The sequence below is a fragment of the Pectinophora gossypiella genome, chromosome Z, assembly GCF_024362695.1.
Source record: "Pectinophora gossypiella chromosome Z, ilPecGoss1.1, whole genome shotgun sequence".
Taxonomy (NCBI): Eukaryota; Metazoa; Arthropoda; class Insecta; order Lepidoptera; family Gelechiidae; genus Pectinophora; species Pectinophora gossypiella.
Genome location: NC_065433.1, coordinates 18,548,467 through 18,567,298, shown reverse-complemented (window position 1 = coordinate 18,567,298; position 18,832 = coordinate 18,548,467). Strand labels below are relative to the sequence as shown.

The window sequence follows — 18,832 nt, the reverse complement described above, 5'->3', positions numbered from 1 at the left end:
TAGGGAGATCGGGCCTTAAACCATCACGCGGGCCCAGTGCGGATTGATGGCTATTAACGACTGCTAATGCAACCGGGACCAACGACTTAACGTGCCTTCCGAAGCAAAGAGGAGCTCGAAATGAAAACTTTTTTTTTGTGGTCACCCATCCTATGACCGGCCTTTGCGAAAGTTGCTTAACTTCAACAATCACAGACCGAGCACGTTTACCGCTGCGCCACCGAGCTCCTCAAGTGAGTTTTATTACACATTGAGTTTAATTGAGTTTTAGCGTTAGACATGACCAGCCCAATGCCCAGTTTATAGATAATTTGAATTTTAGAGCGCTTTTGTTAAGCGCCATTTGTAAAATACAAACAAACCAACGAAGAAGAGAACCAAATGCGCCGCACACCCGCTGCTACTGTAGTGGTACTAAAGTGTAAGATATTAGCTTTATTAAGTGTTCTCTGTTGATCCTGCATTGGAAACATAGTGTTGGCGACGTTGGCGAATTCGTGCATCTTGGTTTTCGATCATATCTTGCAACATCAGAGGCACAGAAAAAATGTCTGTTCACAGAACTCAGGCACAGAAGCTATAAATCTATGGTTAGTCAAAATAGTAAATAAACCTCGTTTTTCTTGTACATTTTAAAATTATCTCTATAAAAATTCTGGCAACCAAGTAGAAGGATGTAGAAACAAATATTTTTCAAATGTTGACGGTTATGCGAACTGTCTAATTTTGTGACACGGACTGTAAGAAATTTTAGAGTAACTTAATATTTGAATATCTTAAAATTATGTGTGTCTATATCGTAAATTGTGTTAATAAGCCGATTTAGAGGCTCACTACGCTGCCTCTCGGTATACTGGTTATATTGGAGGCACGCCAACTATCTTATACAAGGGTAAGTTTCTATGTTGTTTCGGTTGTTTCTATCAGTATGTCATGTTATATTTGGAAGTTGGACAATCGTAGCAACGGGAAACGACCCGGCAGCATTTTAATCAGTTATAAAGTATGTGTGTTTGATGCAAAGAATCTGGAAGTCCAGCAGTATTAGGGCGCGTCAACGACATCAAGTAAGTATGAAAAATTGAGGAACCCAGCGAGAAATGTATCTATTGATGCTACAGATGGATTTAGCTAATTGTATCCAATTCCTACTTATACTTACTGGAGTTGTAAAGTCACCTATAGAGTATTGGTTAAATAGGCTACCAAGTGCTTAAATGTATTTTTATGATTCCGTCTTAAATAGTTAAACTTCAAGTATTTTCATAAATAGGAATATGTTCTTCTTCTTTTAATCCTGTAGGGCTCGAACAACAGATTTCCACTCCTCGCGATCTTTTGCAGCCTCTGTAGCTTGCTCCCATGAAATAGGAATATCTATACACATCAATAATTGAAAAAATACCTAAGGAATGTTTTTGTTTTCAGGTATAGAAGATAGTTCAGCTGGTTACCAACCCAGCTGTTCACCAGCTCAACGTTGCGATCACCACGTGAAAAATGATTTGCCTCTCTCTGTATGCGCTTATCGCATCTGCCACAGTCCTGGCTTGTGTTCCGGTCTGCTACAAACAACTCCACTTAAATAAATTCCTAGATTGTGTCAAAAAATAGAGAACCGTTATGATACTTTGTATGACATGCATTACAGCATTGTTAGCAGTCGGATGTATATCGTGTGGCCCAATAATACTAGATGTTATCTGCCGTAAATCATGCAGAGGTCCTCCGTCTACATGTAGGAGTCCATGCTGTCCAAAACAGAAATGATATTATGTTAATATAATTCCAATGTATGCCGTATAAAAGAAATAAATTGTTCTTCAGAAATCCTGTTATTTTATTTGTTGTTTTATAAACCTTGTCCTTTAAAGAACAGCTCTTCTAATTTAGCTGACTTTTGTGGGTTAGCTAAATCCAGTGTTTGAATACTATTATACAGGGTTTTTTGACAAACTAGCAGAAGATAAAGTTAAATGTTTCACTACTCTGGCTCATAGATAGCATGGTTAGCACCCACAAAGACGTTATAAATAGGGCTATTTCCGGACTAGAGATCAAGCCATAGAAGTTTACTGGAAGCAATAGCTATGGAGCTAAGTCACTATTTTTCTGATATTCGCTACATATATTCCCAAATATGCATCTCTCGCATACAATTCAAATCCACTACTTACCTCTTTTCAACCCATGGATTAAATATTTTATTAAATCTAACTTTTCCACCAGAGCTTCGATGATGGATTTTTCACTAGATTTTATAAAGCGCCAGTACTACAGAATGTATTACAGAACATAGAGCAACACGGACCTCCGCGGACCATTACAGAATGAACAAAATTCATAGGTAGAATTTAGAATGACTCTTGTATGTGAACTGAAAAACATCCACCTTATCGATTCTGAAGTCCGTAAACATGTAAGTGTAGGTAGGCAACGAAGAAGTTTTTTGTATAACGACCCTAACATTCATACTGCAAAGTTTCGTCGCCTGATGAATTAATGTTGGGGTCCACTTTATGGGATCATCAGCTTCCTTTCCTACACTATATACCTGCCATTTTTAGAACTGTATAACCAGACATGTAGGTCTACGAGTGAAGAACTATTCGTTTACTAGGTCTACACATCTTTCTAATATCTGACTTAAGTTAAGAAAATAATGCTAACGTGAAATACAAAATCTTTCACAATAGTTACATTTTAACATCGTAGAATACCGGTCCGCGGAGGTCCGTGTTGCTCTTTGTTTAAAATACTTATCTTTGCAACCAAAACTGCAACATTTATATTTTATATAACTGTACCGAAAATACACAATAAAATGTTTATTGTTATCTTATCTTTTTCTTCATAAAATGCCTTTGTCTCTAATACAAGACTACTAGCGCTATGGTCCAGTGGTTGAGCGTTAGGCTCACGATCCGAAGGAACCGAGTTCGAATCCCGGTGAGAGCATATCACGAAAATCACTTTGTGATCCCTAGTTTGATTAGGCCATTACAGGATTGATCACCTGATTGTCAAAGTAAAATGATCATTGCTTCAAAGTTGTTAAGCCGATAGTCCCGGTTGGTAATTCACCTCACAACCCACACGATAGAAGAAAAACGCCGTGGCCGCGGGATTTCCTTACCTTTGACTCTTAAATTGTTGCTGTTGTTTAAATTCGCCTTATCTATAGTGGAGTCAATAAAGCCGGACTTACTTACCAACTTCTTATTTGCCAGGGGCAGGTCCGACTTTGATGGTTTTTTTTTCTTTTGTAGGGGTATTTTCTTTATAAAAAAACTAACCCTACAAAAGAAAAAACACATCAAAATCGGACCTCTTCTTGGAAAATAAGAAGTGAAACCCTTCATTGACTACACACTCCACTACTAAGGTAGGCAAAGATCTGAATATACTTTGACACTCACTCTACTTGCGCCATTAGTGTGCTAGGCCTCTTAATAGTTCAAAGTGTGTTCAAACACAGACATTTAATAATAATACTAAACTATGCATTCTAATGACCTGACTTTCTGACTTTCAAGGCCCATATCAAACGTGTGCGCGATCGCGCCGCGTTTGTAATGGGCCGTCTTCATTGTCTCCTTAACAAGCGAAGTAAATTGTCCCTTAGGAATAAGGTGAAAATCTACACGACTTACATCCGTCCGATCATGACCTATGCAGGGGTAGTTTTCGCTCACGCGAGTCCCTCTCAAATTCACCGTCTACAGGTAATACAAAATCGTTTCATGCGGAAAGCCACGGGAGCTCCGTGGTTCCTTCGCAATGAAAATCTGCACATTGACCTAGGTCTGCCAACCATTGCCCAATGGCTCAAATTAGCTTCCAAACGTTTTTTCGATTCTGCTCCGCACCACCCAAATCCCCTGGTAGTTGCGGCTTCCGAGTACATTCCGCTTAGGGACGGTACTGAAAAGTATCGGCGCCCGAAGGACGTAATATACGATCCCGACGACCCGATTACTCTAGCCATAGAGGCAGCCAATCAGCTCGCGACACCAAACACTTCAGGTCCCCGATACCGACCCCGCCGGCGTGGTCGACGATTTCCCTCATTCAGCGCTTATCGCTATCGACCCAATAGGGTCGATTAATTCTTTCAAATATTTTTCCTCTCAGACGACGCCCTGAGCCGAGGTTCGCGCCAACTGGGCACCCTCAGGCCTGTTGTCTTAAACGTTGTACCGGGTGAGAGCCTTCAGCGCTCCCCATTTGTCCGGCCAAGTAGTTAATGCCATCTGCGGCAAATCTACAATAAGCCACGTCAAACAAACAAACAAACATTCTAATGACCTTCAACAAACCCTCGATTTCATTTTATTTTATTTTGGGTGTAAATTGAGACCACATTTTTTACGGATTGAAACAAGTGCTGTTTATTACCAGGTCTTGTCACCAAAAATCTCATTTTTTATAAAGGCGCCTACGCTGTTTTCACTGTAAGGCGACGGTATGATGCCAAATGCCAACAATATGAAAGCTGAACACAACTGAATAAAGTACCTAATCAAGGAGCATATAGAAATAACACGACCTTCAAGAGTTTGTCTATGAGTATAACTCTGACACAAAAAAGAAATTTTGAATTTAGAAACGTTAAATTTTAGTGTTGGATTGTCATACAATGAAGAAATTTTTGCATAAAACAATATGAGTTTAAAATTACTGTGGAACTGCGCCAAAATAATCTTGATCTCAGGATTATCTTTTGGCGTATAATAAATTGTGCACATGGTCAGACTGGATCACAAGCTGGCGAAGTAGCACCAGGAACTGTTGATGTAAGTATCCATCGTGCCCATCTTAGCGCGCTGACAGTGCCACTGTTTAAACCTTTCGTTCTAACATAAATATGTACACAAAATGCGGGTATAAAATGTAATTATCTATCGTTAATTTATCGTCGTGCACCGTTAAAAGATGTGAAGTGTTGCAAAACAACAGGAGCGTCAAGAATTATGCTTGGAGCAGTTATCTTTGAAGAGAAGATAAGCCAAATCTTCAATATTTTTTGATGGGATTACTTCTCGTTTTCCAAATATACCTCAATCTTTGTTTCAGATACATAACCTTCATGATAAATTGCTCTTTTATTGGATTGCTTACCACCGTTACTGCCATTTTCATCTGTTTGCCTCTCATCTCAAGAATTTTGAAGCCACATTGCCGCTGTCGATCTAGCCCACCAGTAGTAGTGATACGCGTGCAACGACGCCTGTGATAGACTTGCAAGTGTTAAAACTGTTAATGTTATTTACAATTATACGAAACAGTATCTCCGATATGGACATTGTTTGTTTGTTAACTGTTTTAACCATGATAATATTAGTGCCTCTGGTTTGTGAAAAGTTGTGTTTTGACCCGCAGAAATTAGATGAAAAACAAATGTGTTCATGATAGGTGGTACATTGCTAACCACACTGCTGACACATTGACGATCTAAGATTAAATTTGATTTAAATAAATAAAATTATATTTACTTATTATTATCTTTTTTTCTTCTGATTTTGTACACCAGTTTGTACTCAGTTTATTTTGTTTTTGCATCTATCATATTTTGATTACTATCATTATATTTTTATTATTTTAGAAAAACTCTTTTGTCCTATTGATTAGAGTATTGAACTGTCGATCTAGTCATCTCCTGGATTTGATTCCCGACGGAAACACATAGGAGTATAAAAACTTTGTGAGCCAGTCCTACGTGTGGTTACGACATTGTGATCCAAAATACCTGATTGTCCGAAAATTAAATGGTTTCGTATTTGTTTTCGTACTCATCAAACCGATGTTTTCTGTTATTATTTACTTAAGTATCTACTCAGCCTGACGTGTAATTGGGCTGGTTTGACCTTCGAGTTGAAAGGTCGGATTGACAGACGCTTCTAATACCAGACTGGTCCATACATTCGGCAAAACTGCAGATTCCGGAATAAAAACGGGATACTTAAATGTTAGGGATTATTTTAAATAATAATATTTAAAAACGTACTTACCTACATTGCCAACTTTATGATATTTTATTTTATTGGCTGATTAAAAAATAAGAAATTTTATTTGTTACAGAGCTCGCCACCTACGAACTAATGGTGAACATTTATGATTTGCATATCACTGATCAGTCTAATAAGTGGTGCTGCATTCGTTTTGTGCGTGCCCTACTGCACGCGAAGACTCTTCGAGAGAAAGTGTGTCTGTCCATCTGTACCTGTGTGCCCCGAGTGTGGTGTTCCTTACTAATGAACCTCTGCCCGAACAACGCTCATTGGAAGGACTAGGTGCTCAACAGTGACCACTACTTTAAAAAAAACACGGTAACCAGTTAATGAACGATTTTCGCTGTTTGTGCGTCGTAATCAGTGGTGCTCAGGCCTAACGATGATTTGTATGTGTTGCTCAACAGCTTTAGCAGCCGTAGCTTTAATAGCTTGTGGTCCGATAGTCTGTGAAAAGTTTCTACGCTGTTTCCTAAAGACTGGGAAAAAATAGATGCAACAAATCATATAGCAGTGACTGCTTTGTGCTCGTTATTTACAATATGTAATTAAATTTGTTAAAATCTCGAAGTGACTATTTTGTCGTAAATCATTAAATCGTAGCATATATTGAAGAAGCCAACTAAGTTTCACATACTTATGTTAATATTACGCGTCGGGAATGACCCATCTAGTACAATAAAATGGTATACAGTATTTGGCCGCACGTTCGTAAAACTTTTAGGAATATCGAACTTTGTTTTAAAATGATGCGTTATATTTATATAACGGGTGTATATTACGTAACAAATTCAATATGCAATAGATAATATGCGATTTAGTGTATTCAACGTTTGTGTATTGTTTTCATGCATACTTGTCGTATTAACTGAACTTCAGTAATATTGTGTTTGGACTAAAAATGATAAAATTTAGATGAGGTAGTTTTTTGGCTTTATGCAGATGTCGTGGAAAATTGCAATGTACCTATCAGTCCAATTGTATTAAGAATAGAAAGCTGTTACAATAATATAGAATGTAGGGATATCAATCACAGTTAAACATGAACTCTTGATTAAAATAAATTATTCAATTTAGCATTTTACGCTTTGTATTTTTTACGCGACTGATGTTAGCATAATGGCATAAATATCATCATTATTACTTGTCATAATCGGATGTGTGAGATATATTTTTAAGTCGCATAATAAAAGCCAATTTTAATAGTTTATACCTTTACAAAATCTTGGATTTTTTATTATTGTGTACCATACCATCCCTGTTAAAATTAAAACGTTTAGTTTCGGAAACTCATTTTAATTCTACATATCTAAACATACACCGTAATATCACTTGACTGAATCCTTTTATTTAGACTAACCATAAGACAAAATTGAGCAAATACGTAATTCTAGAATTTATTGGCCTTCGCACTTACGTATCTGATTAGGAATAAATAAATTAGTAAGGAGTTCTATATGACACTTAAATTTAGTTATTGACTAAGAAAGCTATAGACTATGTTCGAAATCTATTCGTTGAACTTCGAAAATGTTCTTGTCTTTGTGGAGTCACTATAGAGACCGCCTCTTTCTTGATTCTCGCGTTATACGACGGCCCCAGTACTGCTTCATCCAATTTTGCGATCGTAGCCGTCGGTGTCGCATACTCTCCTACAAGTCTTGCCATTGATGTCGGTCTCACTATCTGAACTTTTTCATTATTTACTATTGTTATTTCCTTCTCATCTTTATTTTCCGCGCTTGATCTATAAAATCGCTTTACTGGAGGTAAATTCTGAGCATCTTTAAGTATAGTTGGATTTAATTTGTCAGCACTTTCAAGCTGGTCCGTTAGAGTTTCTGGTCGTAAGACGTCGTGAGTATCATTTATGGTGAACATTTGAAGTTCTTGTTTGATGATTTCTACGGCGGGCTTTGTGCTTGTTGGTGGTGCAAGGGTTGTGGTATTATTATTCCGTAATGTCATTCGTCGTCTGTGTTTCCTCTCTGCAGTATTTTCATCTGAACTAGGTTTAGAGTTATTTTCGCCGGAACTTGTCTGTTTGTTGAAGTTGATATCTGCATTGACAGTCACTAATTTGAACTCAGAATTTTGTTTATTTTGTTCCGGAACTCTTCGTTGAACTTCAGGGGCTTTAGGTGGTTCTGGAGATTTACGTCTTGCTGTATTTCTTTTACTAGTATCATTATAATTTCTATTAGCACGATAAACTGGTGAAGTCTCATTTACAGTGGATACTTTGTGATTATTTCTTTCATCGACGTATGGCTGAGGTGTTACAATTTGTAAACCCCCATTGTTCGCCTGAGCAGGTTTGGAAGAATCTTGATTTTCCAAAATTGATATAGCTTCTTTGATGCCCGCTACATCCTCCGGATTAGTAGCTTGGCCTGAAAGATAACAAAATTAATTAATATAGGTAATAATCTTTCGCATAAATAAATAATTTCTTAAAAATAATAGATAACTATTACCATCTTCCTGCATCTCCTTTTTATATGAAGAAAAGAATGTCAATGCCTTCATCAGCTGGTAACTCTTAGATACTGGGATGTTTGTGTCATATAGTCGCCTCGTATTCTTACAGTCCACGTAGAACCACCAGTTGCACTTAAGAATTGTCTGGTCAAACAATGTAGACTCAGGGCATAGGAACGACTTCATCACTAAACCGTCATCAGTGAGTGCACATACGTGGAATACCTGCAACCATAAAATAGGTTAGTTTCCATTTAGTCAAATCAGTTACTTTTTACTAAAAGTCAACATACGAAATTACTATCGAATGTGTTTGAAAAATCAACCTGTGACGTCAGAAAAACTTGATGAAATGGTGCACTTATTATTACATTTTTCTTTATTAAATTTAATAAATAACTTAAACAGTTTTAATTAGTAATCAGAATTTCATAATCTATCTTTAATCTAGGAAACTACCTAATTATATTTGAAGTCACCTTTTTTTTTGGTATATTTTATGCAAGTAAAAAGTTCTACTGGCTAACGTACTGTTTTATAATACTACAATGCATCACATTCGTGTTTAACTAAAAAATGCCAAATACTGGCTGCAAGTTGTTTTTTATTTATCTTTTAATTGAGGTATCAAACAGAGGGAAAACGTTTATTTCACACAAAAACAGATGTACTTAATTATTAAATCGTTTAATCGTTTTTAAAAAAAACGTTAAGTTTTTTTTTTATACCATAAAGCTAATGTTTGTGTGAATATTGTAGAGTACCTACGCATGCAAATCATTTTCTTTGATATCTTTTACTGGCGAGTTTCTACATCTGGGTTATATTCTAGGTATAATTTAGCTGCATCTTGCAATATTTCTTGAAATATTATCAATATTATCAAAGGCTTTCGAAATTTAGTGGTTGAGCGTTTCTCTCAAGATCCGGAGATCCCCGGTTCGAATCCCGGCGAGGACATAAAACAAAAATCAGTTTGTGATCCATAGTTTAATTGGGATATTGCAGGCTGATCACCCGATCGTTCGATCGAAAAATAATCTTACCATGCATCCAAGACTCTCATCACCATACAGTCCAGGGAAGTATTTCTGATCACCACAATGGAAGTTCGTGTCTGGAAGATCCACTTTAGATTGGAAATGGTCATCGAAGTTCTTCTCATATCCCACAGGATAATATTCTCTTGGAGCGTTCATTACTTTGCCCGAAGTAGGATTACTGAAAAGTTCAAAATTTCACGGATTAATATATCCCGTAAACCCGCAACTATAATTATTAATGATAACCATCTTACCGTTTTGGCTTTTGAACAATAGCAGGCATGAGGATCTCTGGCTCAGGTTCAGGTTGGAAAATGAGCGGTTCTTCAGTCGTAGTTGTAGTGGTAGTGGTTGTCGTAGTCGTGGTCGGAACGGGAAGGTTTGCGTATTTACTCAACAGCTGTTGCTGTCTTAGAGCTATCGCCGCTTCTACTGCCTCCATCGATATATTTCCTGCTTTGGCAATTTCGGCTATTTTCGCATTTATATCATCCTTGTTAAACTTAAGAGTAGTGTCGTCTCCGTAGCCAGTAATAGAATTATAATCGTCGACTTTTTTCGTATTATAGGCGGGATACATACTTGCCAGGTCGTGGACTTGGTGGGGAACCGGGTCTACAAAGTTAGAAACAGGATTGGTTTTTTGGAAAGAAATAGCATTTTGAGATAAGTAGGTGGGTGCTTTTGATGGAGTAATTTGCATTTGTATGGAATCTTTGAAAACGGGTGCAGGTATGATGGTTAAGGCTTGTGTAGGTGGAGCAGCAAGTGGCATGGGAACAAATGGGTTAATTGATGTTGGTATGGAATATGGGTTAAGTGTTGTCGGCATGGAATATAGTTTTGGTGTATTAACTATGATTGGAGTGGGTGTTATTTTGAGTAGTGGCTGCGCGACGTGTGTTGCTGTCATTTGCGAGACCATTTTCGAGACTTGTTCGTGTGATACATGTGGATAGTTCTCACTCTGGTAAAGTGGTCCAGGTCCTTTCGGCGACGGCACTTGCAGTGGCGTGTAAGATTTCCTTGTAGATGTTATGGGTAGAACTTTTAACGATTCTTCCTTTGGTGGCAGAGGTTTGAAAGGTGGAACACCCATAGGCATCGGCTTGGCCATGGTAATACTAGGGTTCGGCCTGTTGAAAATGGCAGGTGTTTCAACGGTTGGTCCCGGTACTACAATGGGCTTCATAGTGCTGGAGACCCGGTGGTGCAGGCTGCTCAGTTTATCCATCGCAGCTTGATTCGGACGTGTAGCTGGAGCCATTGGCCGCATCATGATTCTGTTCTGCTTGCCACGTTTCTGAAATGTTAAAAACATGTTCTAAGACAATATATTCCATTGCTAGGAATGAATTCGCGTATCTGCATTAGCAAGTGTTTTTTCCACATGTTATGTTGCCAATATAATTGGTTTATGACCTTTTTTACATAAACAAGGTTTGAGTTACAAAATGTTTTCTTGTTTCATAAAATTCGCTTCAGCAATTTATTGCAGATATTATATTTCGCTTGGCTTACATTAAAAAAAACATCTCTTCATGCATGTGTAAAATAAAGTTCGCTCAACAATGTACTCATACGGTTCGTTCCTACCTCTTGCTTAACAGTAGGCCTTACAGACGCGTCAGTGATGAAGTTGGCCGGAACTCCATTTTTCACGCTGACCGATCTCCGTCTGCTTTGATCTAAGTTGGTGAGGGACTGCTCGAATCCAAGCTCATCTCCGAGACTAAATCCTGGAATATAAAAGATTAAAGTGATACAAATATTTAATTTGTTACAATGAGTCGTTTTTAAGATACGTCGATTGGAAAAATATTCCATTCTTCCCTATCGGTAGGGATAGACCAGTAGGGATATGTGGATCAGGGAGATCTGTACTGGTAGCCTAATTGTGCAAACAGTAACGCAATAGCTGGTAAAACGCAATACAGTAGATATTTAGAAATTATACCATTACTCACGTTTTATAATTGAAATTACAAGAAAACGCTATCCTAAAGAACATTACAGTCAGAAAAATCTCTTCATTGCATAGAGCAACAGGGGCCACCTTGCTCTATGCGTAGAGCATATTAGGTACTACTAATACTTATGAGAGATGACTGTAATGGCCATCAATCACCAGCAATGAATATTATCTTTTTGTTGTGCAAAATCGAGGGCTCGCTCTTTTAATTGTGCCTATTACTGAAAGACCTTCTTTGGATGTCAATTTTTCAATGTGTCAATTTTGTTTTATGAAGCAGTATTATCGCCTTAGATCATGGCATAGTTTCTCGCCTTCCTAATCCCAGAGCCTCGATCATCATTCGTCAATCAGACAGAGAAAGTTCCCTCAATTGATGAGTGGCATTCAAAACAATTCGTGATGAATGGAAATACACTGCCAGTAGGTAATTTAACATTTTATGAAAGACAAAAGTATTGTTCGGATTGGAAACTCATGCGTGTTTTTTATTTACGACCAACAGGAAAACATCATTTTCCTAACTTTACTCTTAAAACTTTCTTACTCACAATAATCTAATCACTTTGTAACACATTAAGTAAAAATTCGCTTAGCTTTTGCTTTCATAAAAATATATTCGCTATGCACAAGTCGCTTACATGCTATAATTAAATAATTCCTAGGAGAGTTATGATGATAATGGGTAGGTACATTGCTATATAAAATGAGGATATCATTCTGCATGCCATTCTAGGCAGGTGATTTGAATAACGACTGCACATGAAGGAGAAGCGAGACATTTTTAGAGTTGTAGATCTGACGATCGACTGAGATCTGATCTAAGGATTCGCTCTGCATGAAGAACTCCAGTTGAGTCTAAAATACTCTAGAGGTATTTAATAGCAGAGGATGAAAGGTGTGGACCTTGATCGTTGTCAAACAACAAAAACACCCTTACCTATACTCGCATGTGCTTTCACGCCACCGAGGTTACGCACTCTGAAGAGACCAGATTTCTTGAAAGCGCAGTTGATCTTGAAACCGAAGTCGGACTCCAGAACACAAGTTGGCTGGACGATTTCTGAAAGATAAGAATATATTATAAATTTACTCTAATAACATCTTCAACCATTATTGCTATAATCTTATCTTCCACGATGACCAATATTCATGTGAGTAACGGTTATTAGAAGACTTATAAGAGTCGTCTTTCCTTTTCAGGTGCATAACTTTATAAAACAATAACTTCTTATGGTTCTTAGTCAAAAGAATCTTCGAAAATCTTTATATACACTCGTGGTATATAATTTCCGTTGGAACCGTGACTAGTCCAGGATATAGAGGCAGTTGTGACCTAGATTTCACTTCGTCCTGCACAATGCATAAAAGGCCATAATAATGCTCGTTTACATTACAGCCTACGCAATGTTACGCGATTTTGTGTGTTGTTTAAACCGGTTTGTACGACCAAAAATAATAGAAACTACACTATTCTATTAGGGCGCTTTTGGTCATGCGGAGTTGCAGACGCATGCGTAGCTCGCGAAGAACTTCTTATTATGTGCATTTAAAAAGATTACACATACAGAAACAGTAGTAGGCAGGCACAGTACAGTATTAGATAAGTAGTAGTATAGTAGGATTTAGCAAATCCGTGCTCCTTTTAATAACTTCTTTGTGTCCTACAATACATGTTCTTAATTTCTTATGTTTCGCAATAATGAACACAATAATACATTACTGTTATAAAATACGCTATTCTATGAATGTATAAGCTGGATATAAAAGTTATCCTCTGTTGCTTGAAAATGTTTAAATGTAAGTATTACCTATTCCTAATTGAGTACCTATTAACTTTTATGAATGAATTATGCCTGAGCGGAGATGTGGTTGCCGATTTGGAAGAACGTTTGACTCTCATTACGAGGTAGCATCTATCAAAAACTAATAATATTCGAATTTGTAATGTAGTCAAGGGTGAAGGAAAACATCATGAGGAAACCCACATACCTAATCTTTTAATTTTTACATATTTCCTTGCGTTGTGGTTGCCGCCATTTGCCACGTAGCTAGTTCTTTTGTAAATATTTCCTTTTATTTTGGTGCAATAAAGTGTATTTGTATTCCCGAGAATTTGTTATGGTATGTAACCTATTCTGTGTTGGTATTCCATTTGCAGTCGCTTCTGTAAAGACCAAACCTGTCGAATATATAGGTTAAGTAAGCGAACTTCATGAAATCGGGATCATACTAGAGATGATGATGGGATTACACTTGATGAATGGTTAACTGTTTAATCTTGTGTAGTTTATGAAGCCTCTTGTTAAGAAATATATACTTATAAGATAAAAGTAAGAAACGAGTAAAGATTTTATGAAGAAAAGCTTTTATTTAAGTACTTTATTTAAATAAATAAAATAAATAAAAGTTGAATTTCCTAACGTAACAGTTTACGCAGACGCAAATTTGCGGTGATAGTGATGTGATGTGGTAATGGTGAAAAGGAAACAGTTAACCTTAAAAATGTTTGGTTTGAAATAGTTATAAACTCGTTTGCCTCCTACTTGGACTAATACATAAAAAAAACTACTATCTGCTAAATCACGAGCAATATTATCCGTATTACTACAGTGATTTCATAATAATTACATTTTATTCTTAACTATTACGATAAATCAATGATTCCCCATTGTCTATACATGTTCTTAGACGTGAATCATGAGCATCCAAAAGATCCAAATCATTGGATATCGACTTGTCTCGTAATACCTGCTACTGTAAGTAAACAGAATTCACTTAAAATTTTATAATAAATCTTAAGTCGAGAAGTGAAAAACTTATTATCACATATTATTAACTTCATCACTTTCACAGTATTCTTTAATTTAATAATTATGTACCTCATCATCATCATCATCAGCCCATTAACGTCCCCACTGCTGGGGCACGGGCCTTCCCTATGGATGGATAGGGAGAACGGGCCTTAAACCATCACGCGGGCCCAGTGCGGATTGATGGTTATTAACGACTGCTAATGCAGCCGGGACCGACGGCTTAACGTGCCTTCTGAAACACGGAGGAGCTCGAGATGAAAACTTTTTTTTTGTGGTCACCCATCCTATAATCGACCTTTGCGAAAGTTGCTTAACTTCAACAATCGCATACCAAGCGCGTTTACCGCTGCGCCACCGAGCTCCTCCATTATGTACCTACCACACCAAAACTGAAATAATAACAAAATATATAAAATACTTACAATAGAAACTATCACCAATTTCATGGGTAAGTATCGATACAAACCATAATTTGATTCGCACAATCCGAAATGATACTACATCCGTTTGCTAATAATACTCCCATTACATTTTCAAATCTATCCACGCTCTATATTACTTATAGGCATAGCGAAATTGCGGACCTAAATCCGAATATGGATATAGTTCTTATTAGATCTTCGCATAACTACTATAGTCTGTCAGACGATCACTTTCACTGTAAGAAACTATCAAATGGCGATATCAATGACTAATGCGAAGTAAATAACACCAAATATATGAATCAGTTGACCGGTTCGACGTCCGTGCCTCCCGGATGTTTCGGAGAAAGGCTTCGGCTGACTTACTTACTCACCAGTACAGATAGCAACATTTTTATTTGATGTCGCATTGAATTGCTTAGGCCAATAACAAGTTAAGTTCTGACTAAAAAAATTCAGCTGAGTTTGGTAAAAAAGAGTACCAAAAAGCAGCAGATAATAATGTACAGATCGGAGGGCCTGTATTGTTCTATGCCGTAGTTTCATGTGTGAAATTAATAGCATAACAAGTTTAGTTGTTAGGTTTTTGCTTATACATTTACTTAATCAATTATAAGATTTATTACTTTCTAAATATGGCCGTAAGCCTAATCAAATAAAATTAATAAATAAATATTATCCCTAGCATTATCCCGTTTTTCACATAGTTCGCTTACCTAACCTGAAGATTGGACAAGTTTTTACAGAAGCGACTGCCTGTCTGATCTTCCAAACCGCAAAGGGAAAACCAGCCAAAACAGGTTTGGTTACATGCCTCCGAAAATGCATTTCTCGGGAATGTGGGTTTGCTCACGGTGTTTTCCTTCACCGCCGATCACGTGATAATCATTTATGATCCAAACATGATTTCGAAAACAAATTCGATAATATTTGGTTTAGGCCTGTGCTGGATTCGAACCTTCGAGTTCAAAGTGAGAGGCAAGCGACCTACCAACTAAGCTACCACGGCTTTCACTTACTTATATAGTTTTTCCAAAAGTGTCCAGTAGGAAGCACAGGATGTCCTATTTTTTTATCTCATTACCAATATAGTTAAGGTAGAGCCGGCGAAGTGTCCCTTTATCTTTTTTTTCTATCGCTACTAGAGCAGTTACGAAGTTATGGGCATCCATGCGTACTTATCGGGTTGTCCGAGAAATATCAATAGTTGTAACTGTGTAATTGTGAGGTCAGAGCACGACAATTGACCGCCGCTGATCAATCAGATTCATAAACAATTAGCAACACCATAAAATAATAAAATTATTCTCCATAAAATTCTTCAAGACTTTCTCCATAAAATCGGAACAATTGGAAAGGTAAACAGATGAGGTAACCAAACAAATGCGTATACATTGTCTCCGAGGCATTTCTAAGAATACCGTTCCGTCAATACAACGATGATTGAAAAGTGAAAACAATTGCACATAGCGATCAGCAGACCGTGGACGGAAAAACGAGCGGTGATCTTACATACTGGCGGCCCGCTGCGTGTGCGCATATGGTCATCAACAATCCAACCAGAAGCCCCGGAGCCGCATCGCTGATGCCAAATCGCCATGAAATCGTAACATTAGCCCCGCGTAATCACAATAATTTAAACACATCATTTGTTGCGACATTGGCCATTGTTTCGAGTCAATTAGGCGACAAAAGTGATTTAGTTGTGAAATTGAAACGGCACCTGTCAACTTGAAACTCTATTATGACAGATAAGCTGGTGGAAGTCAATTAGGTTTAAGTTTCAATGGTTATATTTATGATGTTTACCCATGTGTTATCATACTAACTTTCCCTACATAGCTATTTACTTACATAAAATTGATGTTTATGTTCTGACTTGTGGAAAAGAAACTTGCAAAGGGTACTTAATACTTCCTTTTAAAATCTTGTTTTACTCACAATATACATAACTGTGCCTTACTCTGCTACTATCTCGCGGACGTTACATAATTTTGAGGAAAGTAAAATTATAATAATAATTCTTAATTAAATTTGAATTTGATTAATACGAATATGTACAAAATTTCATAATACAGGGTGTTAGTGACATCGTAATGAAAACTTTGAGGGATGATTCAAACCATGATTCGGAGTTGATATCAAGTGGAATTTCCCGAAAGTATGGAACTGAAATAATTAAAAAATACTAAAATTTTCATGAATTTTCTGACAGGAAATTCCGCTTGATATCAACTCACAATCATGGTCTGAATCATCCGCGACAGAATTTGTTACGGTGTCACTAACACCCATACGCACTTTGTATGGCTACCTGTACGGTCACTTTGGTACCATGTCACATTAACTTTTTTGACAAATTGAACTGTAAATCTCACTAAATGTCAAATATGTTATTGCGACAGAGTCCTAAAGTGGGTACATTATATCGCTCATGATTGTACGTACTTGTACGGGGTGTAAATAACATCATAACGTATATTGAGGGGGGTGATTTAGCTCATTTTTCTGAGTTAATATCAAGTGGAAAATAATTTTAAAAACACAAAATATAATACGAATTTTGTGACAGAAAAATCCACTTGATAACTCAAAATCATCAAAATTATGTCACTAACACCCTGAATATGATGCGTCTTGTTTTCCAAGATACTTATAAATAACTGTGCATTCGTGGACTGGACAGGTTTTCTTGTCATCGCCGGACTTAATATTGATAATAAGCGGCTGAACGCGGGTCACTTTCCATTTCCATGAGAAAGCGAGTCCAGTCAAGGCGAGACCTCGCCAGACTTATGATAACCAAAGAAAACCCGTAAGATATAATAAAAAAATACATCTAAACATAGATAAGTCATAATCACTAGTTTAAGAGCTACTCTCTTGTCAGTGTAGCATTCTCCATGCTACTTTTTTAGGGAATAGGGCAGTGGTTTCCCTCCCACATAGATAAATAGGTGCTTCATATGTATAGTCATTAAGTTTTAAGAAACATTGTTATTTCCGGCTACTTATACTTAAGTCGTCTAGTGACTGCATTCGTAATAAAAGACACTCACGCAAGATTAGAATTCAACCTCAGAATAATTCAAAAATGTTTTTTTTTTTTCTAAATTACTAGGCGTATTGTCCGACGTGTAATAATATCAGAGAAGAAAGAAATTGCAGAGATTGAAGGAATTCATCAATATTGCACGCTTGATGTAGCCATAGCTCTTGAATTTTACAAAATCACAATAACCGTAAAGAACAATTTGTCATCATCGGCCACAGCGAATAAAGATGACAAGTGAACAATTTATGTGCAAAATATTGCGCTTACGACATACTTAGTACCAATTTCGTTACTATTCAGATTTACAGGCCTCAGTGCGACATTTTATCACGTTTTTCTATGACGTCACAGGTTGCTTTTTCATACAAATTCCATAGTAATTTTGTATGCTGACGTTTAGTAAAAAGTAACTGATTTATAGTTGGAAACAAGCCTGCTGGAGGTCCCATTGGGGCTGGAGTCGATATCACTTTGTGAGACTGTTAATCTAACAAGCATAATAAAATTAGCAGTTCATTTACACTTCAGAATTAATCTAGTGATCTTGACCCACCTTTACGTAATGACGATTTATAAATAATCAGCTCTTAGGAAGCGTTGCGTAACAAAACGTCATTAAAAAGTGATCATTGCAGATCCATTACTTTATGTTAGTAGCGCTGGCCTAGTAATCTAATGGCTGTTCTACATGATACCTCACTACATTGATCGCTCAAGAATAAACTTGAAAAAAAAATTAAACTTATCATCCTCAGTAAAGGAGATCCATTCCTTTAGACTCAATCTATAGATCACATAGTCGAGGCAGACACCATATATTCGAAGTATTTATGATGTGATGACGGCCCTTATCTTTACCTACATGTACCTACTTCGCAATTTTATGAACACTATCAAAATCCGAAGGCATGTCGTGACCTATGCCATAAATATAAACTTTTTTATTTAAACAAAATAGAATCGATACAACGACAAAGTATTTTGACATGCCATTGGCCCAACTGGCTTTGCAATACGTAAGTCCATTGTATA

At 37.0% G+C, this 18,832-nt stretch overlaps 1 protein-coding gene across 2 annotated transcripts in view; it reads right to left on the bottom strand.

The window, feature by feature from the left end:
• Positions 1-7,238: 7,238 nt before the first annotated feature.
• Positions 7,239-18,832, bottom strand: part of LOC126380557 (uncharacterized) — a 30,022-nt gene continuing 18,428 nt past the window's right edge. Inside the window, exons 2-8 of one of the 2 annotated variants that reach the window (XM_050030049.1) lie at positions 12,448-12,570; positions 11,132-11,274; positions 10,502-10,838; positions 9,790-10,150; positions 9,539-9,713; positions 8,489-8,717; positions 7,241-8,404 (exon numbers count right to left, since the gene is read on the bottom strand). In XM_050030049.1, coding sequence (XP_049886006.1) covers positions 7,509-8,404; positions 8,489-8,717; positions 9,539-9,713; positions 9,790-10,150; positions 10,502-10,838; positions 11,132-11,274; positions 12,448-12,570 — 2,264 coding nt within the window. In that variant the 3' untranslated portion in view covers positions 7,241-7,508. Of the gene's footprint in view, positions 8,405-8,488; positions 8,718-9,538; positions 9,714-9,789; positions 10,839-11,131; positions 11,275-12,447; positions 12,571-18,832 lie in introns of both variants that reach the window. The other variant, XM_050030048.1, reaches the window with a different exon arrangement.